This window comes from Lissotriton vulgaris, chromosome 1_2, assembly GCF_964263255.1.
Source record: "Lissotriton vulgaris chromosome 1_2, aLisVul1.2, whole genome shotgun sequence".
Taxonomy (NCBI): Eukaryota; Metazoa; Chordata; class Amphibia; order Caudata; family Salamandridae; genus Lissotriton; species Lissotriton vulgaris.
Window position 1 is genome coordinate 164,312,560 of NC_141686.1, and position 24,921 is coordinate 164,337,480.

Below are 24,921 nucleotides of genomic sequence, written 5' to 3' on the forward strand. Positions count from 1 at the left end.
ACCGCATTTAAAAAAAAAAGGTTTTTTTCTGTACGGGAAGGGACACCTTCCTGTACATAAACAAACCATGGCATTGTGCTTTTACCATGTGTGCTGCACAATGCAGCACACATGGAAAAAGCAAAAACGAGGAGAAATAAAGCATTTCTCCTCGTTTTGCCATCTCAAGACCAGATTTTTTCTGGTCCTAAGTTTGGCGCTACCTCCTATTTACGCTGCCCTTGTGAATAGGAGGTAGCATCAAACTCAATGGGTGTTGCGGTTACTGAAAGTGAAGCTGTGGTGGCGACGGGGGCTTGAGAATATGCCCCTTAGAGTTTCATATATATGACTACTAAAGCTGGAGAGTTTACCTTCATTTGCTATGACAATTGAAATGGCAAAAAACTGGAGTCATACAGTCCTTTACCCAATGTACCAATCTAACTACCACGGTCTTCAGTGGCAAATATACAATTTGATTATATATGTTAACCAAGAGATCCATAGGCTTTCTTATGATACCAAAAACTAATACTTTGTATTGTTGTGCTATTTGCAGATGAAAGGATGGTGTATTATTCGTAACAGGGCAGATGGAAAGTATTGTTTCAACGATATAAGGGTGTTTGGTTTCAGGAGGTAGATTAAGGTGTAAATGTGTTCAGTCCACAGACAAATATCACTGAAGCATCTGAATGAACATGATTGAGTACATGTATTATTTGATTCGGAACTGCTTTTGCACAAAAAAGAAATTGGAGTCAATTTTTGGAACTTGCAGGTGAGCTGTTTGAACACTTAACTCTTTACAAAAAAAGTGGACTGTTTTTTAGAAAAAATCAGACAGCTTCCCTTTATTGCCATAGTACAAAACAAAAAGTCATTTATTTCCTCTCTTCTATTTTTCATCAGAAAGAGGACATTCAACTGGGTCCCGCCACATGGGATTTTCAGATTAAGCTTTCTTAGAAAGGTGCTCTTTATACCAATTGAGGAAGTAGACAAGATGGTCGGTGAGTCTTAGGGCCCGATTCATAGAATGAATTTAAGACTCAATCCTAAACTTACTACTATTTTGGTATTCACAGAATGCACTTACTACTTTTGGCATTCACAGAATGAACTTACTACTTTTGGTATTCACAGAAGTTAGGATTTTGTCTTAAGTTTATCTTAAGACAAACTTAAGACAGACTTAAGACAGACTTAAGTTTATCTTAAGACAGACTTAAGACAAAATCCTAACTTCTGTGAATACCAAAAGTAGTAAATTCATTCTGTGAAAGCCAAAAGTAGTAAGTGTATTCTGTGAATGCCAAAAGTAGTAAGTGCATTCTGTGAATACCAAAATAGTAGTAAGTTTAGGATTGAGTCTTAAGTTTATTCTGTGAATCGGGCCCTTAATTTTAGTCCTGCCTTCTTTCTTGGATACAGATGCCTTTTGAATGGTAAACAGTCAAAATATCGAGTAAAAAATATCGAATGGACATAATATCGAGTTTAAAATATAGAATGGACAAAATATCGAATGGACAGAAAATAGACATCAAAAATATCGTTTTTGAGGTAAGTAATGTAATATCGGATTTTAAAAAATATAGAAAGTTAAAATATCGAAGTATATAATATAGGTTATTAAAATTATAGAATTTTTAATAATACCGAATTTTTTATAGTGTTTTTTATGTTATTATATGTGTGAAAAGTGTGTATTTATGTTATAATTTATTTTAATTAATAAATTTTGTTTTTTTAAGTTTTTGCGTAATTTAATTCTGTAGCGGGTTGTGGGTTTATAGGGGAATAGGGTGGGTAAGTAATTTAATTATAATTAATTAAATATGTAAATTTATTTATTGGTATTCATTTTTAATTAATTGTTAATTTATATTTGGTAATTAATTACATTTTGATTGGAAATTAATTTTAATTAATTGATTAATGGCTAATTATGTTTTACTAATTTATTTTCTGTAGCGGGTTGTGGGTTTATAGGGGAAATGGGTTGGAAGTAATTTATTTATAATTAATTAAATATGTAAAATTATTTATTGGTATTTATTTAGAATTAATTGTTATTTTTTTATGGGTAATTAATTACATCTTAATTGCCAAATAATTGTATTCAATTGATTAATTTCTAATTATGTTAATTTTACTAATTTTTTTTCTGTAGCGGGTTGTGGGTTTATAGGGGAATAGGGTGGGAAGTAATTTATTTATAATTAAATAAATAATTCAATTTATTTATTTGTATTTAATTTGAATTAATTGTTAATTAATTGTTAATTGTTAATTAATTCATTGTTAATTTGTAATTAATTTCTAATAATAGTTAACTAATTGTAATAATTATTGTTAATTTGTAATTTTAATTGATTAATTAATATATTATATTAAATTGGCAATTACTTTTAATTAATTTTTTATGGATATTAATTTATATTTTTTTAAATAATATATGAAGTATTTACTTTCCCTACTGTTGCACTCTCTGGAGTGGGAATAGTAATGTTTACCCCTACGCTATCCAACGCTTTCCCTACTGTTGCACTCACTGGAGTGGGATTAGTAATTTTTACCTCTATGCTATCCAACGCTTTCTCTACTGTTGCACTCACTGGAGTGGGAATATACATTTTTACCCCTATGCTATCCAACACTTTCCCTACTGTTGCACCCACTGGAGAGGAAATAGGAATTTTTACCCCTACGCTATCCAACGCTTTCCCTACTGTTGCACTCACTGGAGTGGGAATAGTAATTTTTACCCCTACGCTATCCAACGCTTTCTCTACTGTTGCACTCACTGGAGTGGGAATAGTAATTTTTACCCCTACGCTATCCAACGCTTTCCCTACTGCTGCACTCTTTGGAGTGGGAATAGTAATTTTTACCCCTACGCTATCCAACGCTTTCCCTACTGTTGCACTCTTTGGAGTTGGAATAGTAATTGTTACCCCTACGCTATCCAACGCTTTCCCTACTGTTGCACCCATTGGAGTGGGAATAGTAATTTTTACCCCTACGCTATCCAACGCTTTCCCTACTGTTGCACTCACTGGAGTGTTAATAGTCATTTTTACCCCTATGCTATCCAACGCTTTCCCTACTGTTGTACTCTTTGGAGTGGGAATAGTAATTTTTACCCCTACGCTAGCCAACGCTTTCCCTACTATTGCACTCACTGGAGTGGGAATAGTAATTTTTACCCCTATGCTATCCAACGCCTTCTCTACTGTTGCACTCACTGGAGTGGGAATAGTCATTTTTACCCCTACGCTATCCAACGCTTTCCCTACTGTTGCACTCTTGGGAGTGGGAATAGTAATTTTTACCGCTACGCTATCCAACGCTTTCCCTACCGTTGCACTCATTGGAGTTGGAATAGTAATTTTAACACTCTTGCCATGCTACGGTAATAATATTGTATATTTTTTAATAATAATATGTTAAAAATTGTTTTAACAAATATTTTTTTTATAACTTAAACGAATTATTTAATAATTTTAAGGTTATTTAAGTATTTTTAAGTATATTTTAGTTATTTATTTTTTATTTATTTTAATTTTACATTAATTTTAATAAATTCGATATTTTTGTAAAGTACATATTTTTAAACAATATTTTTGATTCGATATTTTTGTACTTACCTGTTTGTAGATAGGACTTCGATATTTTTGTAGTCGATATTTTGGAGTCGATATTTTAAATGCCTATATTTTTGTAGTCGATATTATGTCAGTGATCCCTTTTGAATAACTAATGGGACCAACTCTATTAGAAAGGAGTAATGGCTACTCATGCAAACTCATCTTTTAATTCCACTTTCTGTTCTTTTTCAAAAAAGTTTAATACTTTATTTTCAGGCCAGATTGCCCCGTTTGCTGTGGCCTTACATCTTGTAATTCAGGTATTGGTCATCAACACCCAAGTACCCTGGTGGATGTAAGTTCAAGTTGAATGGCAATCTTCACACTACATTGTTCATGACAACGCTAAATTTTCCTCCATCTCTGGTACAGATATGCAGCTTACATATGAAACAAATAATGCAGGTTCAAAGAAATTCTTTCAATTTCCCGGGATTTTTATCAAACTTTAGTTCTTCAAGCCCTGACAATGATGGATGAAGATTACTTTGAAGAACAGCAAAAACCTAGTGAAAGGCAGCAATCTTAGCGGTTAAGAGTTGCATGTGAATAGATATGTTGTTTGCATCAAACCTTTGACTTAGTTCATTTCTGCTCCTTCATGCTCAATGGCTAGTCACTGCAATGTGTCAAGGGTGGGTTTAAGAGTTGATTTTCTTAACTTGTGCTGAAGATAGATTTTGTCATTTCATTTTGCCACCTTGTGGTCCTCCAATTGAACACAACATGATTCTAGGTGAGAGATAAAAGAGGCCCTTCTAGTGGAAAAACCTGAAGCACAAAAGTCTGCTTTAAAGGACCATGCAAAACTAGGGCAGTTGGGTTGAAAAAGATATAGGGTGATTATGGTCATTACTCGGAAAGCAAACATTCAAATATTTACTTATGAAGCTGACCTTAATGATAGATCATGTTTTACCTATAGAAAGATGACGAAAATCTTCAGTGGTCAATGTATATAAAATTCTACATGACCACCCGGAATTTTAGTCAGGAATGGAAAGACCCTAAAGATCCTAATATAACTTTAGGCACAGACTTTCATCTCCATCTTGACCAAATTAGGACTTACAATCCATAAATAAATACAGAACTCCTACAGCATTAAAACCACTAAAATCTCTTTGCAAATGCTGGTGGTGTGCTAAGTGGCAGAGCCTCACAGCCACTAATCTGAATATTTTTGTTTAGACTATAGAACTTGTGAAGCTAGCCCAAAGCATCTGCCCACCAATACATTTAGCCATCCCAAGGCTCCTACCATGCCTTATCTCTACTTGATCCAAGAACACTGTACGCCACCAACGCAATATCCTTGGACTTGCAGAACTTCAATAATTCACTCTGGTTCAGATATACGTGGCACTCCACCTGCAGAACAAAACATATTTTCAACTGTAAATGGACTGATACACAAAAATAATTATAATTTTTAAAAGGAATGGAAAAATAAGAAAAATAAATTCACAATTGCTGGTGTGGTACAGCATAAAAAGTTACATTATTGTTACCCTTTAGACCTACACAGGGAACAGCATATATACCACTTTAATTCACAGCATCCAAACCGCCAAATTAAATTGATGTTGTCCACTTTAATATTTGGAAGAAGACCCACATCACCACGTTAGGTATGTGAAGCTGAGTATACTGCAACGTTTCCGATCATTATATGGCTAACGGTCACATTAATGATCATGTCCTCCAGAACATATGCAAGTTAAAAAGTGATTGCAATCATATCCTTTCTCCTCAAAATAGGGAAGCATGTAGCAGATCATGAGAAACGTTTGTGCAAATGGTGGGGGTAAGATAGACGATGCATGCTGCTAACAGAAGTGACAACGGCAGCCCATTAAAATTTTATTTTTAGTTTACTACTCCAACAAGGTCAATGGCTATGTATGATTTACTTTGTATAGAAGTACTAGCAGCCCGTCCCGACGTTGTCCGGGTATGAATTGCTGCCGGCCAGTAGTATATTGTTTCGTAGGATTTCGTTTTGATAGCATTTCGTATCTGTGACAGGCCTGTGAAATGCTCCGATTCACAGTGCACTGCTGATGCACTTAAGAGTACGCGTTCAGTAGTGTGTGAACTCGAGTTTCCCTACTTTATTTTCCTTGCAATATTATATAGAGCGAACTCGACAACATGGCATGAGCACAATTTACATTACAGAAGAACACATTCATTTGTGGTAGGCACGGGGAGACAAAGCGATTTGTTTGGAATCACAGGATGTTGAGCTGATGCCGAGATTCGAACGTAGCTCCCCATCTCTAAAGTTCGTAATTCTAGAACTTGTGGTGGGAGGTGTGTCTAAAAGTGTATGTCGGTGCTGTGCATCAATGAGAGAGACCTCTGCATTTTTTTAATCGGTGGTGAAAAAATATGAGTATGTTGCTGGAGATGTGGGCCGCCGTGCCACCAATGTACTTACGGGGGAGGGTAAACACCGATTATTCCGCAACTTTCTTTCCGCATACCATCACTCCGCATACTTTCATTACGAAAGTACCATCACTCCGCAATGCCATTATAACGCGTGGCATTACATTTTATATGCTTTTACCACGCATACATTTACAACGAAATTCGTTGTAAATGCATGAATGATAAAACATTTTTTTTTAAATGTTTGGATAAGGCAAGTATGGGTATAGGGGTATATGTTTTTGGGTACTGAGGTATATGTTTTGGGGTGTTTGGGTATTTTAAGGGTTCAGATATAGTTTTGGGTTCTGGGGTACAGAGGTATTTTTAGGGTTCAGGGCTAGGTTTGGGTTTTGGGGTATAGGGGTATTTTTAGGGTTCAGGGGTGGGTTTGGGTTTTGGGGTACAGGGGTATTTTAAGGGTTCAGGGCTAGGTTTGGGTTTTCGGGTACAGGGGTATTTTTTGGGTTCTGGGCTAGGTTTGGGTTTTGGGGTACAGGGGTATTTTTAGGGTTCAGGGGTAGGTTTGGGTTTTGGGGTACAGGGGTATTTTAAGGGTTATGGGCTAGGTTTGGGTTTTGGGGTACAGTGGTATTTTAGGGTTTAGGGGTAGGTTTGGGTTTTGGGGTACAGGGGTATTTTTAGGGTTCAGGGGTAGGTTTTTGTTTTGAGGTACAGGGGTATTTAAAGGGTTTAGGGATAGGTTTGGGTTTTGGGGTACAGGGTATATTTATAGGATTAAGATGGGTTAGTGTTTATGGGTGTTGGGGTATTTTATTGAGTAAGGGTGGGTTATGATTATGGGGTGCAAGGGTATTTAAAGTAGGGGTGGGCGGAATTGGTGTGAACTTGGTACAATAAATCCGCAATATTTGGTTCCGTCAGATTTCCAATTATTAAAACAGAAACGTCATATATTCAAGGTAAAATAACAAGTATTTCTACATGCTAAAATGCATAAACAGGTAGATTCATCAAAGACCCGTTTTGCGAGTCTTTAATAGCAATTCATAAGGAATCGCTATTACAGACTCGCAAAACGGGATTCATGTAGGAATTGCAAAATAAATTGCGATTCCTACACATTCCTTATTTGCGATTAGCAAATTGCTAATCGCAAATAAGGAATAACTCCCCATTCATTCCTATGGGCCTAAAGGAATGAATGGGGAGTATTCCTTATTTGCGATTAGCAATTAGCTAATCGCAAATAAGATAGCGATTTCAAGGGTGTCCAAAGGACACCCTGTAGCACCCCTTAAATGCAAATTTAAACAAGTGTTGCGCACACACATGTCCAAAGGACATGTGTGTGTGTAACATGCAACAGAAAAAAATGCACTAAAGGGCTTTTTACTATTTTTTCGCTATTTACCACAAGTCAGACTTCGTGATAAATAGCGACCAAATATTGCGAAATCGCAATTTCCAATTGGTTAATGAATTGTATTTAAGGAATCTCTAATAGAGATTCCTTAAATCCAATTCCTTGCAAATATGCCATTTTGCTAATAGCAATTTTTGCATTTGGGATGATGAATCCCAAATGCAAAAATCGCACTCGCAAAGGGCCAGATTCTCAGAATTCGGCCATTTGCGAGCGCAATTTACCTTCATGAATCGGGCTGATAGTCATTTCACAAAAGTGAAATTAGCTTCCAGCAAGCAGTGAGAGAGGTGATGATTTTGAGATCAAGCCCCTGCAAAGCATTATGGGACGAGATTAGCAGTGGGAAGTGAATATTATAGTATCCAAATAATTCTACAAAGAGCTGCAGTTCACCTCGTCGTCCCCAGTTGTCCCTGATGAGGCAAATGCAATAGCTTTTAAAATATTATACATCAAGCTGCAGTTCACCTCGTGGTCCCTAGATGTCCCTGATGAGGCAAATGCAATAGCATTTAAAATATTACACATCAAGCTGCAGTTCACCTCGTCGTCCCTAGATGTCCCTGATGAGGCAAATGCAATAGCATTTAAAATATTATAGATCAAGCTGCAGTTCACCTCGCCGTCCCTAGATGTCCCTGATGCGGCAAATGCAATAGCATTTAAAATATTATACATCAAGCTGCAGTGTACCCCGTCGTCCAAAGGAATCCCTGATGAGTAAAATTCAAAAACATTGAAACCCTTTCATGAATGCTAAAAATTATGCTAATCTTATACCATAATGCTTTGCAGGGCCTTTTAGTTGTATTTTTGCCCATAACTGTGCTTGGAGTGGTTCTAAGAGAATGGGACCTCCACTGAATTTCTATTTAAAGGGAGCAGGAATGTATAGAACCTGGGAAGAAAAAACAACACTTGTGACGGAATGCCTCCCAGCAATTGTCACGCCCCCAGCACACACCCACAGCACAATGCAGACACGCCCACAAGGGACTACTTTGCTGGCATGGTTCTTTTACCTTTTAAATGTATATGGTGGGGGTATGCATAGCCTATGTCCTTCTGCTACAACTGCCCTTTCCAACGCTGTATTGGGTGTTATGATTGGTGCTGTGGTTCCGGAGATTACCCGCCTCAAAGGTTTTGGGTCTCTCTTTATTATATTAGTATAGATACATAATGACGCTCTCCAGTTTGATCTAGGAAAGCAGAGACCTAGATACTTCTGGTTGAGTACTCTCCCTTGGCACAGGCACTGTATCCATTTCCAGAAAGGCGTTGTCTCCTTAAGGTCCTCCAAAAAGATACTGCTTATCCTCAGAGGTGATTCCTATCTTGATCGGAATTAGCAATCGAGCCTGAGAAAATATGGTGTTTTTCATCAATTCTAGGGTTTTTATTGGTTTCTTTTTGGTAGGGCCCAGTTTGAGACATAAAGCAAAAGACACACAAATGATGCACGGAATGTGCAACAAATCAAAATATTCACCCCCAGTCAAGAGATCTGGGTTAAATCCGTTCTTCATTTGCTTACCATGCCATGCCAGTTTAGAGCCAGCCATGTGTAAATCAGTCTTGACCCTTGGTCTGGAACAGTCCAGCCTGATTTGACAAGCCAGGCCCTCCCTAGACCAGCAACAAGCATCCTGGGACCGGTTTCAGGGTTTCACTCCTCATCAGCCAGGCTAGCTTGAATCCAGTGGCACAGTGAACGGGGACCCTTTTCTGGGCATACCCGGTGCATTTCGGGCAAGAGGGCAAAAGACATACTAATGATGGACGGAATGTGGAACAAATAAAAACATTCACCCCTAGTCAAGAGATCTGGGTTAAATTCATCGATAGAATTCACCCAGATCTGTGTCTGGGGTGAATGTATGATTGGTTCAGCATTCCGTCCCTCATCTGTTCTTTTTGAAAATTTCTTATAAATAAGCATCTTTGTTAAAAGGGTTTTCTTTTGTCCTGCAGGGAACTAAATTCACGCACTTTCACTCCACTGCAAAGCCTCCTTTTGTGATATTTAACCCAGAACACTTCCAGGCACAACCTGGAAAAGAATCATGGCTGTGCCACTATTCATATACATCATTCATTCTGGACAACTCACCAGTGATATGTCATGGAGATCTCTTCTGGGAAAATATAGTGACCCAAACAAGACATTACAAGAAGAACCAGGCACCTCAGTTTGTCCAGACTCCTACTTGCAGACATTCCTATGCATATGGATAACCAGATCCGGCAGTCAAGCCTTTCCCTATGTTGCCCTGAACGCATGGAGGACCTGCTACTACACATAAGAGTCTCCTCCTCACTTCTTGCAAGAAACTGAAGACCTGGCATTTGGAATATTCCTGCTAAGCCATAGGTTTGGCTAGATTTACACCTCCTCAGTGCCAAGATACACTCCTGGGTGATAGTGCACTCAACAAATCGACAGGGCATAACAAGAACCAGTTGGATTCACCATGAAACCTAGAAATAGATCTTTCCTATGGATTATATGAATGTGAATGTGAATGTGAATGTGAATAGGCTTTTATAGAGCGCACTTACACTCCAGGGAGCATCTTGGCGCTAGACATCACTGTCCTGAAAAAAGAAGGGGGGATGCTGCTTAAGGTTGATCATATTCATAGATCCTGGTCTATGAATAAAGTGTAGGTTAGATTAACGCTAAGCAGAGTGAGTCTTCGGCTTTAAAGATCCATGTTTTAAGCGTTTTACGAAACAGTTTTTCGGAATGGATCAAGCGCATTTGTGGTGGGAGCTTGTTCCAGGCTTTGGCTCCAAGTACTCCGATGGATTTTCCACCTTTTGTGGTTAGTCTAAACTTGGGAACTGCGAGTAGGTTTAGGTTGGATGATCTGAGTGACCGTGAGGGAGTGTATCTTCCAAACCTTTGGGACAGGTATGTCGGTCCCGACTGGTGGTAGGCTCTAAACGTGATGAGCAGGATTTTAAATAGCACTCTTTTGTGGATGGGTAACCAGTGCAGGGTTTTGAGTGCTTTTGAGGCAGATGATTTCCTGGGTAGTCTTAGCACCAGGCGGGCGGCGGCGTTTTGAACCATCTGCAGCTTGTGCAGAACAGCTCTGTTTGAGCCTGCATAGATGCTGTTGCAGTAGTCTAAGCGGGATGTGATGAGGGCTACTGCCACAGTCTTTCTGGCTGTTAGGGGAAGGAGGTCGAAGAACCTTCTAAGACCTTTGATGATATTGAAGCAGGACCCTGCCACTGTACCTGCTTGTTGCTTAAAGGATAAGGCTTCATCAAACCTTATCCCAAGGTTGCGGGCCGACGTGATGGTGTTTGGTGGGATTTCGGCATCTTGGGGCCACCAGTTGGTGGGGGAAAAAAGGTTGTTTTGGCCAAAAGGGAGGATTTCAGTTTTACCTGAATTACATTTTAGATGGTGCGTTCGCATCCATTCAAAGGTTGCCGTCAAACAGTTTCTTAAATTTTCCTCCGCTTTAGAAGAGTTGTTATCCAGTACTAGGATGAGCTGGGTGTCGTCAGCGTAAGATATCGTGCTGATGTTAAAGGATGTGATGAGTTCAATCAGGGGGGTCATATAAAGGTTGAACAAAACCGGGCTCAGGCTTGAGCCTTGGGGTACCCCGGTTTTTAAGGTTTTTTCATCCGAGCAGTAGTTTCCTAGCATGGTGACTTGCCTCCTATGGCTTAGGAAGTTTTTCAGCCATTCGAGGGCGGTTCCTGCTAGCCCTGACTCTGTCAGGCGGCCTATCAACACGGGGTGTGAGACCGTGTCGAAGGCCGCCGACAGGTCGAGCAGGATCAGGACGGCCTTTTTCCCTTGGTCCAGTGCCACCTTGAGGGTCTCTACAGTATGTAGGAGGGCTGACTCCGTGGAGTGTTTGGCCCTGAAACCAGCCTGGTTAGGATGAAATAGGTGGTTTTCCTCTAGATGTTTGGTCAACTGTTTATTTACTGCAGCTTCGGTCAGTTTAAACAGTAGTGGAAGCAACGAGATGGGGCGAAGGTTGGAGAGGGTAGTGGGGTCAGGAAGGGGTTTTTTCTGCAGAGGTTTGACTGCAGCGAGCTTCCATTCAGCCGGAATGGATGCAGTGGCCAAAGAGGAGTTTATGATGGAGTTTATGGCTAGATTTACCATGTCACTAGAGTGTGGAGCAGCAATGGGGGGCATGGGTCAAACGGGGAGCCTGATTTACTGATGTAAGTAAAATTTTTCAGCTGGGGTTTGTTGTCAATTGGTCGCGTTGCGTCGTCGGGGGGGGGGTTCAGGAGGGTCAGGGAAGTCTGTGGTAAGTTTAAGTATTTTCTGTTCGAAATAGTCAGCTATGCCGTTGCAGAGAGCCAGTGAAGGTGGTATTTCTTGCCTGAGGATTCTGGGGTTCATAAACTCGTCAACAATTTTAAAGATCTGTTTCTGGTTATTGTTGGACCGATTGATTCTTAGGAGAAAATGGTCTTTTTTGGCGTTTTTTATCATAGAGTGATATAGTTTCCTAGCGATTTTATAGGCAAGGGCTTCCTTTGGATCATAGTTTTGGCGCCATTTCTTTTCGAGAGCTCTGATCTCTGTACGTTTGACTTTTAGCTCGGGGGAGAACCAGGGTGCAGATTTTCTATTCTGTTTTTTTCTTACTTTCTCTGAGTTGGCCGGACCACAGCACTCTGAGATCCAATTGCAAAATATTTTGTAGTCGGATTCTGTGTCTCCAGATAGCGACGGTTTGGATTTCTCTGCGGTGAGCAAGAAATTTGGTGAGCTGGCAAGCTTTTTCCAGTCTTTTTGCATCGGGACTTCGATTTTTAGGTTGGCGGTATTAGACATTTTCTTGTTGGTGGTTAGATTGAAAGGAATTAGCCAGTGGTCGGTCCAGGTTTGGATCAGCGGGTTTTCGACAGTTAGGGTTTTGGTATTGGTGCAAATGCAGTCTAGTATATGGCCTGCTTTATGCGTGGGCAATTTGGTCAGTATTTCCAGTCCTAGGATATTGGTTAAGTCGTTGAGCCATATGGTATTGGGGTCGTTGGGTTTGTCTAGGTGGAAATTTAGGTCACCCAAAACTGTGAAATTTGCGTATTTTAAGGTTAAAGTGCTGAGAGCATCTTCGAAGCTTTCGAAGAAGCCGTTTTGGGGTCCTGGGGGGCGGTAGATGAGGGCTCCCGCGAAGGTATTTTCCTCATTTAGTTGGATGCAGAAACCCATGCTTTCTGCTCCTTTTACGTCTGAGAGTTCAATGGTGGTGCATTTCAGAGAATCTCGATGGATGATGGCTAGGCCACCTCCTCTGAGTTCTTGTCTGTCGATCCTCTGAATGAGGTATCCTTGGGGGACAGTTTGGGCAATGATCGGGTTGCACCATGGTTTCAGCCATGTTTCGGTTATGAAGAGCATGTCAATGTCGTTCTCCGTAATGAGGTCAAGAATGTGCTCCCCATTTTTGCAAATGGACCTCGCATTGATCAAGGCTCCTCGAAGCGAGGTTGCGTTGTTCATGTTAGGTAGCTGTTTTTCCGGAGTGAGGAGAGTTCTGCAAAGGTGGCAGCATGCGGGTCCTAACCATGTCTCGGCATTGATAATGTTAAGACAGTGATTTTTGTTGTGATCTAGAGCAAGTAAATCAGCTCGGGTATAGGTAAGTAATTGATTTGTACGTACCGTAGGTTGGGCAGCGTGACTGGCCCTGGGCCCGGCCGTGGCACGGACGGGCACAGACGGGCTTGCCTTAGGCGCGCCTTCGGCGCGCAGACGGCGCTCCCGCTGCGCTCGTCCGCTGCGCTTCCGGTGACAGCACATGATGTAGGGGGTAGGGGGGTGTGGCCTTCAGGGGGCGTGGCCTCAGTCCTCGCTATGAGAATTCCTTCAAGAGATTTCAAAGTGATCTCATAGTGAACCATAGTGGAGAATGCTGGAAATTAATCCCAGAAACAACAATTAATTCAATCAGGAGATAAAGCTGAAGCAGCATAGACGCCACTAAATGTTTTTAAACCAGAGAAAATATTTGTGTGCCAGTTTGGGAACTAGTCTCTTACCTGGTTGCAGACAGGTTTGTACTTGAGCCCTGGTTTGTTGAGGATCAGTTCCAGCTGCCTGCGGTTGAAATTCGACACCCCAATGGACTTCACAAGACCAGCATCCTTGCACGCCTCCATGGCCTGCACGAAAAAAAGGCAGAAACCTGTTAACAAGACAGGCATACCCCTGAAGAGTTATGACTCAGAGGAAGATACCAGTCAAAGACCCACTAGGGGAGTTCACACAATAGTGCTAAGTTTCCAGAATCTACATATGAAGCAATCCCATGACTCCAAGTAAAGTTTACCTGATGGTGCTTCCATAGTTCTAAGGGACGCACTGCACCTCATGCGAATGTTTAAAAAAAGAACAAAACCTACATAAGTACCAAATATTATGAACATAACAATTTCCAGGTTTTTCCACCAAAGATAACAAATTGTGCAACAGAGCATTGTTAGAGGACAGACAACTGCCCACACCTCTATAACCAGACTAAATATATATATTGCTTTGCCATCTCTGGTTGCTAGCGCCGAGATACACCTCTGGGTGTGATTCATTCAGAGCTATATCAAATGCCTATAACATAACATACTCTGAGATCCGAGTGATAGAACCTTCCATAGACTATTGTTAACACTCGGAGGAAGTTGACCTACGAAGGCAGAATGCCTGACAGATAAGGCCCCTTGCCTCTTGTCCTTCTTGCAGTGAGTTTACCATACCCAATTAGCATGATAACACCCGGGATCAAAACTCAGTGCAATCCTCTCTTACATTTGTGTATAATTCTATCCAAATAATTCCAGGTGCAGGGTAGATATGTCTAGTCACACACAAGCTCATGAGCACAATATTACTATCCTTTCCTCAGTGGGTTTTTTGTGACTTATGTTTATGTGAAGCACTGAAGGAAAACTGTATCATAGATGCTGTACCCTTCACAAACGACCCAAGCATCATGGAACTCACCAAATAAACTAGAAAAAAAAAATAATCTAAACTACATTTTCTTTCTGCTCAGAACAAAATGGTCATTATCACTGTAAGTTGGCTTTGCATAGTAATCAAAAAGTGTACTAAGTTGTGGAGGTCACAATCACAAATAACTGATGCTACATGACAGATTGTAATTTTCCTGTCGCAAATTGTTCTAATGATGTTGTGAATATGTTAGCCTAATGTGTCTAGCCAAAACGCAGTTACAGCTTATTATTCATGTGCTGCAACCCACTGAGCTATTTTTGTAATGTGCAAGCTTCAGTTGGATAGAATTGTTTCTGTAATGTGTAAGCTTTTGTCTTCTTTTTGCCTTCTGACTTAGAAACCTGTTGTGGTACATTGCTTTCCCTTGGTTAGGTTTCCAATATTGATATTTCTGTATAGTTTCCTATAAGAGAGAGAGGCTTGTCAATGGTGGAGAGACTTCTGATGCTGACACTTGCTCTGCAGCTCCACTCCCTCGTGGTATAGTTTTCCCCCCTTCCTTGTTAGCAGAGAAATCCCTAAGCTAAGCATTTCTCACTTCGGCTAGTAGTTGCAGAAAACTAACAACGACATGTTATCAGAAATGTTCTCATGCCCGGGAGAAGCAAAGCCTCGGCTTCGTGGCCTTGAGGGAAGATAACAGTGCCATCCTTCACGCAGGGGCAGAAGCTTTGTGTTTGTGCTCATTGTTCACCATTTCTCCAGTCCTGTATTTTTCCATTAGGGGTGTGCATAATGCTGCAGTAATGTGAATATAATGTATTGTTGTGCAGGGCACCGTCAGTCCTCTCGGTGCACTCCTTGGGATGCAGTCAGACGGGGCCCCTCTGCAGATGTACTTTTGGCCAAATAAATGTTTCCTAATTCTTCTCAGCTGTCTGGCTGCCTTATTTTATGGAAATAATATCTGAGTGAGGTAAGTTTGCTCAGGTGGTTTTGAGCCACGCTTATCATACATGAATTCACAAATGATAATTGCAGGCATGCTCATACAGCTGGCCTTGAAAATTAGACCAGCAGAATTACACATGTTCCAACAGGATAGCACACATTTACCATACAGACTTTATCTAATGAAATGCTATATGAGAAAATATTTCATCAAGAAACTACTCAAAATTATCAACACTAATGTCTGTGACAGATAAAGTATTGAATTATTTGAATAGCACTTCATATCCAAAGATACGTCTTGAGTAGGTAGTTATCCCCTTAGTTATGCATTGGTTGTAGTGTTTTGGCTTATAAAGAAGTGTTGTTTGAAAGAATGTTGTGACCAAAAATATTCAGCAGCACAAATGTTGTGTCAAAAATATTGTTTACCATAATATCATGCTCCTATGCTTCTGATAAGAGCAAAAGAAAATTGTGGCAAAGAATATCAACCACATACAGGTGTGACTATTGTTTTTTTACTAAATATCAACTTTAAAGAAACGTATTTAAAATAGTCAATTGGAAATAATATAATGTTAAGTAGTGTTAAACATTTAAACACATTTTTAGCACACCTAACTAAAACGTTACTTTAATCTTTTGATTTTTCACTTATTTCTAATGTATATTTCATTAACATACATATTTGCAACCCGTCTGTCACGCGAAGCCTGCAGGACCTGAACTCTGTCCACGTCGGCAGCCAACCCCCCACATGCAGCCACCCCCACTCTGCGCATGGCCAGTTCCTAGGCCTGTGGCCAACCCCATAAGGGCAGACAAATCCACTTTGGTTGTGCATGGTGGGGGCTGGCTGCAGGATACAGCATGTAGCCAGGCTAGGCACTGCGGCCAATCCACTGAATGCAGCCAACCCCACGCTGTGTACAACCTTCAGCTGAGTGAGGTGGGGGTTGGCTACAAGGCTAGGCCTGTGACCAGGCTGTGTGGCCAATCACCCCAACTGCAGTCAACCCCACACTGCACACAGCCTTCAGTGATGTGTGGTGCAGGGGTTGGCCAAAGGGCCTAACCCTGGGGACCCCATGCTAGAGGGACATACATATAAGGTAAAAGGGGAGAGGGGCACGCAACCCCTCCCCGAACCTTGTAAGGTCCTGGGGAACCCACCCCCCGGGCAGTAATGAAAGGGGAACTCCTGAATGGAATTATACCCAGTTTGCCAGGAAACTAGATCTTGGACAGCAAATTGTGCTTTTGTGATTCGGTATTAATCTGTTAAATAGATTATTACAAATTAAGCTTACAAAATATTTGTATATCTAGACAGTGTGGGTCTGCGATAGGCTCAAGAGATTCTTGCGGGATCGCCAATTTAAAAATTGAACATTCCGATAGGCCAATGGTGCGCTTTTTGCCCTTAAGCCAATTTGCTCCAGCAGGAGTCAGACTCCTGTGAAAGCGAGCGTTTCTGAATGGCTGCCAGAAAAGAGTTGCTGGCAGCCAATACAGGACTTGGGTACTTATTCCCCTATCCTGAATTTAAAAAAAGTAATATAAGGGGGCAAATTAGGCATCCCCTGCTCACTAGGCCACATGTGGTGGACTCCCTTGGGATAAAAAAAAAAACAAAATAGCAGCCAGGCTGCTTTCTTAAATTATAGGCCCTGTAGAGCTCACCCCTAGGGCTGCATTATTTATTTAAGGGAAAGAGGCGTGTGGCTCCCCTACCTGAGCCATCATAGGCCCCAAGGCGCCCACCCCGTGGCTGCATTCCATATAGGAAGAGGGGCTTGCAGGGCCTAACAAGGCTTGGGGTCGGCGAGGCAACGTGGCCCCACTAGTGTTTGAAAAAAAGGAGACCCTGGGGATGAGGTCCACAGGGCCTAATTAAACACAGGAAGTGAGGGTCACATGTCCCCCTTCCCTTTAATAAAAAAAGACCTTGGGGGATGGGTCCTCAGGGCCTAATGAGGCTTGAGGGGAGCGGCCACATGGCCTCCTTGCCCTTTAAAACTAGTAAGGCCCTTCTTCACTGGTTATGAAACGTAAAGGCCCTGGGGGATGGTATCTTCAGGGCCTGATGAGGTTGGGGGAAGGGGCCACTCACCCCCCTCCTCTTTAAAAAACAATGTGTCCCTGAAGGATGGGGTTCTGAGGGCCTTAAGAAACTCTGGGAGGGAGGGAGGGTCATGCACCCCTCACACCCTTTAAAAAAATGTGGCCCTGGTGAATGGGATCCCCATGGCCGTATGAGGCTGAGGGAGGGGACAATGTGCTGCAGCCCCCCTCCCCCTTTTTATTGGTGTGGCCCAATAGGATTAGATCTCCGTGGGCGAAAAAAACTTGGGGAGAGAGCCGCAGCCCCCCTCACCCTACATTTGCAACCCATGGGATGGGGTCCCCGGGACCAAAGGATTGGGGGGAAAGCCTTAGCCCCCCTCCCCTTTTTAATTGAACTTGGGATGGGGTCCCTCTGGCCAACTAAGAGTCAGTGAGGGAGCTGCATGCCCCTCCCCTTAATATGTATGTATTTCTTCAGGGGATGGGGTTCCGGGGGCCAAAGGCCAATCCTACACTGCACACGCCAGAGGTTGTGCACAGTAGGGGTGGGCGTTTATTAGCCAGCTGGGGGTTTGGCCATAGGGCCTGGCAGCAGGCCAAGCCCTGTGGCCAAAACGCATCTGCACACGCTGAAGGCTGTGTGCAGCATGGCGTTGGCTGCCTGCTGGGAGTTGGAAACAGGGCCTGTCTACGAGACAGGCCCTGCAGCTAACCCCACACCACGCTTCAGTATGGCTGCCTGTAGGGAGTTGTAAACAGGGTCCGGCTGCAAGCCAGACCTTGCAGCCAACCCCACGCTTCACACAACAGAATGCCCTGCGCAGCAAGGGGTTGGCTGCCTGTGGGAGGTTTGCCACAGGGTCTGAACGCAGACCAGATCCTGTTGCCAATGCCCTGCCACCCATGGCCAAAGGCCGTGTGTGACGTGGGGTTGGCTTTACATATAGCAATAATATATTATTTTACGTTAACAAAAAACTAAAAATCAACTGAAAAAAGCAAAGGGTAAAGTACCATTATAGCTAGGTCTGATGAATAGATATATTTTTGTTTAGCAAAGAGATTTAGGAAGTTGCAGAAGGCGGTCACTCTTCTCTTCATTGATGGAGTATGTCAGGTTCATGGGGGTGGGGCCTTGACTTCTACAGCAATAGTATCACACTAGGGATAGAAACAACACCTCAAATGAGTAGGTTTAAGTTATGCTTTTAGTGCATTTATTTATACACACCTAATTTAAGAAAATATAAATCAATTTGAACAGTATAATGTAATACTTAAACAAGGTGGTCCTAAAAAGTAACAGGGCAGTAAAAGTGAGATATGGTAAACAAAAATTTAATTTGTGCTATGTACAAGAAATATATGTACATGTGGCTGAGAGGGTCAAAAGAATATTTGAAGTCAACACCTGTAAATCGAGTGTTAATATCCACCATCACATTTTACAAATTCTGTCCACATATGGTATTTGTGTACATTACAACCCCTTAGCATAGGTATTTTAAGCAGAGGCTTCATCAGAATGCAAAATATGTTAACAGAGACACCAGATGATTGGGACAGAAAGTCACACAATTGAGCGAATTTCAGACCTATCCTGCATCAACTTCAAAGTGGCATGCAAATGATTGTGTGAAAAAGAGTGCCATAATTGTAAAAGTGTCACACACTACTTCAAAGGGCAACTTAAAAAATTGGTTTGAGCACATGTGTAGATCACATAGGTAAAACTGGATAAGTCAGTGTTGTTTCATCTAGAATTCAAATGCGTAATAAAAGCATGCCAAAAATGCTTCAAGAGAGCACCCCAGTGGCGTTCTCTGGGCCGAAATGTAAACCTGTGCAAAACCCAGTATACTGGTGCATGCGTTTGTCATCCAAAATATATAAGCCTTCGATTGAGATATGCTTTGTATTCAATTTCTGCAATTCTCAGCTCTCGAAATGACAGCCGGTCACACACACAGGCACAAGTTCAGCAGAACCACTTGAGGTACAATGAGGCACTACTACTGGCATATCCAAACCTCTGAGGGTAGCAACCTGTGAATGGGACTATGAGCCTGCTGTTAGCATGTCACATGAGAGAGAAAAGGCACAATCGACAAAGTGGGAAATGCTGGATCCTGCAACCGGTGCATCCACTCACTAGCAATATGACGCCTATTGATGCCAAGGTCCCCATGGTTCAGGGGCCACACACCTTAGATGCAACCAAAGTTTTGGGGCTCCATGCAAGGAAATCCGGTATCCAGACAGAATTGTTAGTTCCACACTCATGCCGCACTACCACCTGTGATCAGGCAGGCGATGTGGCCACTTGTGAGGGCACCGCTCTCCAGGTGTCACAGGTAGATGGTGTTGGTCCTCGTAGGAGATCTTCAATGTCCCTGACACCTCCTTAAGCACAGGGGAAAGCCCTACACGCTCTTGGAGAGCACATTTCAAGGTAGCACACAGTAGCAAGTAGTCAGCGCAAAGCAGCCACTATTCAGGAAGGGCACGCTGTCCCTTTCAATGGCAGTAATCCTCCTTGTGTACAACAGACTCCTCTGGCAGTGTGCACTATATAGTTCCAGGTTCTCTAGTCCCACTGCCACCACTAGCGTATCTCACCCGTGCTGAAGTATGGCACCAGTAGTTATAGTGTAGTGTGCTTTTGAAGTTGGGAGTGGTTCAGAGGGTCTCCATTTAAACCACAGATATCTCCCCTAAATTTCAGTCATGTCTGCCATAAGGGCGTGGAATGCAGATTTTTATCTTTAGTTTGGCGATGATCTGGCTCCAGAGGCCAAGTGTCAAATCCTTCTCCAATCTCACTAGCCGGGCCCACAAATGGCAAAGCTCGGTCGTTCCCGTTGCATGCCCTTTGTAATATAGCTGTCGCTGGAGAATGCCCAGATGTCCTCCCACAACCTTCAGTGTAATAGAGTCAAGCACCAAGGCACACAAAGAGCTTTAGAGTATATAAATGTCCACTTTCTATCTTTCTACACTAATCATGACAAATCCACCTTTACCACTGGAAAGGGGTTGTCACTGCAAATCCAATGATAGGAAACATCATGAGGCTGCTCCACTGCAATCCACTTGCAGCCTGAAGCAGTTTCAAGCATCCCCCCATGTTAGCTTTTGTGAAGAGTAAACCTCAAGTAGTGAAGACACGCAGGGGTATTCCTCACTACCTGGGCAAGGAAAATGCATGAGTAACTGCCCTGCGTTTCACCTACCACTCGCTTCACCCCTTAAGATGTACCCTCGGGGTGCACAGGCGGTAGTGGAAGATCCTTTCAAGATGGCTAGTGATTTCAACAGCCTGAGTAGTTGCATAATTGCTCAGGCACAGAACAGCACTGGCAGGTAGGACACATGTTTAGCAACACCAGTGGTGTAAAGCGGACCCCAGCTTCCAATGGCAGGCACGACACATATTTAGAGACACCATCAGTGCGAGTGCAAACCAGCCTGCAGTGGCAGGCTAGGCTTGTATTTAGAGACACCATCAGTGTGAGTACCACACCAGTCTGCAATGGCAGGCCAGACACATATATAGAAACACCAGGTAAGCACGACTTCCTAAAGTGAGTAGGAAGGGTGTGCACACTTTCACACTGCATTTACAGTGGGAAAGGTGCTAAGGCCACCACAAGAGAATCAGAAAAACCCGGGAGGAAAAAGTACAATGTTTGGGAAAATTTTATCGAAAGGATTCAGGTGTAAAAGACAGGCTTCGGTGGCATGGCCAAGATGGCGACACCATAGCAGCTCTCCTGAGGAGCTCCGCCGGACAAAGTGAAATATAAGCGGAAATTAGCCCTACTTGCCCACCACCTGAGTTCGCGTGACCCCCTGTGGGGGTGGGAAAGCCGGGGCACTCGCTGACTAAGGTACTCCCGCCGAGGACCTTCCCGAGGTGGCCTGCCGCTCGCTGTGGGCTCAGGATCAGTGAAGATGCACACACGACAGGCGGACTGAGCTGCAGTCCGCTCCGGCCACTACATAAAGGAAGCAACACGGCTGCAGGCCGGCCCACTGGAGTGCCAGGAGAGGTGAAACCTGCCAGGCGGCAGTGAAAGAAGTACGAGGGGCTGCTCAGCATTAGCACTGAGGTACAGGCCCCAAATGGGGAGAGGGGTGCACCTGGTGTAGGGCCCGAGAGAGACATGTGGAGATCAATCAGTGGAACTGCTACCTCACTGGTGATGAGAAGGTGAGGAGGGAGGAGTGAGGCACTGGGAGGAGCATGAGAAGCTGATGGAGCCCCAGAGAGACACAAAGAGTACAGCCTGAGGAGCACAGCCCAGGTCATTGGGATTGAAAGGAGAGGCAGGCAGGGCCCCAGAGAGACACGAGGAGGGTGGTCTAAGGAGCCACAGCCCCATCAATGCTGTGGAAGTGAGGAGCGGTACACGGGGAAGACTGGAGAGGCAGACTGGCCCTAGCAAAGATGAAAGTAGAACCCAGGCCAGCAGTCTGAGGAGCAATCCCCCCGACAGATCCCAAGGACCTGAGTTGGGGCCCTGTTGCCTGGTAGGAGGCGGAACCCCAGAAACAGAGCTGAGACTGGCTCCCCTGCAGGATGGTCCCCGAAACACTGTCACATGCCATACCGGCTACAAGCTGGGGTCCAGGGAGTCAGAGCTAGGGCCCTTGGCCGGACCCCAGGGGTGATTTTGGTACTGCTGGTAGGAGGAGTTGCGGGCCCAGGGGAGCAGACAATTGGTATGACTGAGTGACATCTCCAGGCCAAGCCTAGAAAGTACATTCTTGACTTACTGGTTGGATCTTTGGCCCGCGAGCTGGTGGGGGCCCTTTGGGTGTGCCATTTCAGAGTTGGAGCTGGAGGTGGGAGTCACCCGTAGTCTGGGCCACTGGGTAGAAACCTTGCGGGACAACCTGAGAACCCTAAAGCGGCCTACTTGAAAGGGTGCTGGGGACCTGGACAATAGTGGGCTGCGACTTGCACATGTGTAAAGCCCAGCGGCTGGCTAGGTAAAAGATGGCGCTGGTCCACTCAAAGAAAGACTCCTTCATAAAGTACCTCTTCAGCAAAGCACACAAAAAGAAATAAGACGCGCTCTGATTCACCACCGAGGGATCTGGCTGGAACAGTTCTCTTGGCGGCAGAATACGCCAGTCAAGAAGAGCCGGTCACATACACATTCCTAGAGCAACTGGTCAGCTCATTAAGAGAAGACTTTGTGGCCTTGCGACAATAAGTGCCCACCGACATCAAGAATATTAAATCCGACTTATCCGAGCTGGGAGACAGGTTGGACTCCCTCGAAAAGGCCAGGGACCAATGCGAAGAGGAGCTTCATGATCATGAACAGGAGCTGGTGGATCTTAATTGACAAGAATGAGGAGCTCTATTACCGTCTGGAGGACTTGGAAAACCAATCCAGATGATCAAACATTTGCATCAATTGGGTCCCTCAGCTGGTGGACGCAGGGAAGCTGGAGGATCTGGTGGTCCACCTCTTCTGTCATATCGTTCCATCGCTGAAGACACGGACATACCTCTGGATCACACGCACAGAGCTGGGTGGCCTGCTGCGGGCCCCCGGCGGCCCCAGGACATCTTAACTTTTGTCCGCTCAAGCACACGCAAGGAGATAATCATGTAGGCAACGCAAGATCAATCGGTCATATCCTTCGAGGGCATGCAAGTTGGGATACACCAAGATCTCTCCCCAATCACTCTCCAGAGATGGAAAACCCTGCCACCGGCCACAACATTTTTAAAGGAGGAAGGAGTTTGATTCAGATGGGGCATCCTTTCCAACTAATTGTTATTTGGAACAAGAAAGCCCACATGACTTGCACGTTGGAGGAAGCACAGTCGATACTGGACCTTGCACTAGATGGGGGAATTGATAGCAACCAAGGTGGCTCAACACCACGTCACGGGAACAAGTCAAGGCCGCCGGCGGAACCCACGGATGCTGAGTGCCTCAGGGAAAGAGAGGTTCTCTTGCGCCTGCTCCAACAAAATGAAGAGTCCTCGGAGGCAGCTGGCCCATAGCCCAAAGCTCAAAAAGAGATTCCCCGGTGTGCCTTTGCCCCACCGTGGAGGTGGGTGGAAGGTCTCCTCGAAGGAGCTTTGTCTGGCAGAGCCCCATCCTCCACCCTGTTCCTGTTCCTGAATTGCAGAAATGGCAGATCGCCAGGCAGACGGACCCTCCTGAAGTGGTGTCATCTCTTCCCATTCATGGGACTCTTTACATACCCTAGTTTTATTTGTTCATGTTGTTTTCTCCGGGCTTTCCTTTTCCTCCTTGCTTAACCCTTTGGGAAGATTTTTAATGCATGTTTTAAGTGCCGACTTAGATAATGTCCTCCAGAAGACAACTCACTCCCCACCATTGTGTTAAGTGTCCATCATAACACTGGATGATTTACTAACCCCTTACGGCCCACTATATCCCACAATGGGGTCCATAGGCATGGACCAACAATAACATCACTGCGGCACAATCTCTGCATCATTCCTGCTAGCCAGATCAGAGGGAACACACTCCCTTTATACGTGACGGTCCTCCCCACTCCCCATTGGGGCTGCCCCTCTGCTCAGTCACGGTCTTGCTTTAGCAGATCATGGGCCTCTGGCCGCACTTATCATAGCGACCCAACCCCCCCATGCAACACATTAAAATAGTTAGTCTCAATGCTCGGGGACTCAATGACCCAGTGAAAAGACTGGCGCGGCTTGCGTTCCTTAGTGAGTATGGCTGCGAGACCTGCCTATTACAAGAAACACATTTCACCCGCCCTGACTGGAAATGCCTTTGTCTCAGTGGTTTGATCGCCAGTACTTCTCCTAAATGGCTGGGAAAAGGATGGGGGTCACAATCCTGTTGGTAACACACTTTCAGGGAAAGATCCTCTCAACTCAATATGAAATTCTAGGTAGATTGTCGTCTTTACGGGTGGGACACTATGTACAATTGTGTCACTATACGCCTCCAATAACTCTACAGAATGGTTCATTAGGAATGCACATGGGGTAGTCCTGAAGCCCACGGACAAGGATATAATAGTAGGAGGGGATTTCAATATAGTGCAAGACCCCCAAATGCATAGGTCGATGGAGAGGGCTGGGAAATCTGGGTCACTCTCTGGTGCCAGGCGTGCATGGCTGGATGAGGTGGGACTGGCAGATGTAATGGCACCAGTGAAATTCTGACACAAGGGGATTCACTATCCAATCGACGGTGCACCAGACATACGCTAATATATAGATTTTTTTCTACCCCCCCCCCCTCCCCCACACTTGACCCGGGCCACAGTTGATGCCGAAATTGAGGTGGCCACAAGTCAGATCACTCCCCTATCACTATCCCAGTGGCAATTCAGAAAGGTGCTCATGCCCAACAAGACGTGGTGGTTGAATCACAGCTTAAATTCACACGAACCCAATGTACTAGCATTACAGAACTACATACAGGACTACTTGGACCTCAACGATGATAGCTGCACACCTATTGCAC

At 43.8% G+C, this 24,921-nt stretch overlaps 1 protein-coding gene across 1 annotated transcript in view; it reads right to left on the minus strand.

The window, feature by feature from the left end:
• Positions 1-24,921, minus strand: part of LOC147734757 (aldo-keto reductase family 1 member C1-like) — a 143,447-nt gene that overhangs the window by 37,452 nt on the left and 81,074 nt on the right. The window contains exons 5-6 of the mRNA XM_086953628.1: positions 13,495-13,617; positions 4,897-5,006 (exon numbers count right to left, since the gene is read on the minus strand). Coding sequence (XP_086809754.1) covers positions 4,897-5,006; positions 13,495-13,617 — 233 coding nt within the window. The remainder of the gene's footprint in view (positions 1-4,896; positions 5,007-13,494; positions 13,618-24,921) is intronic.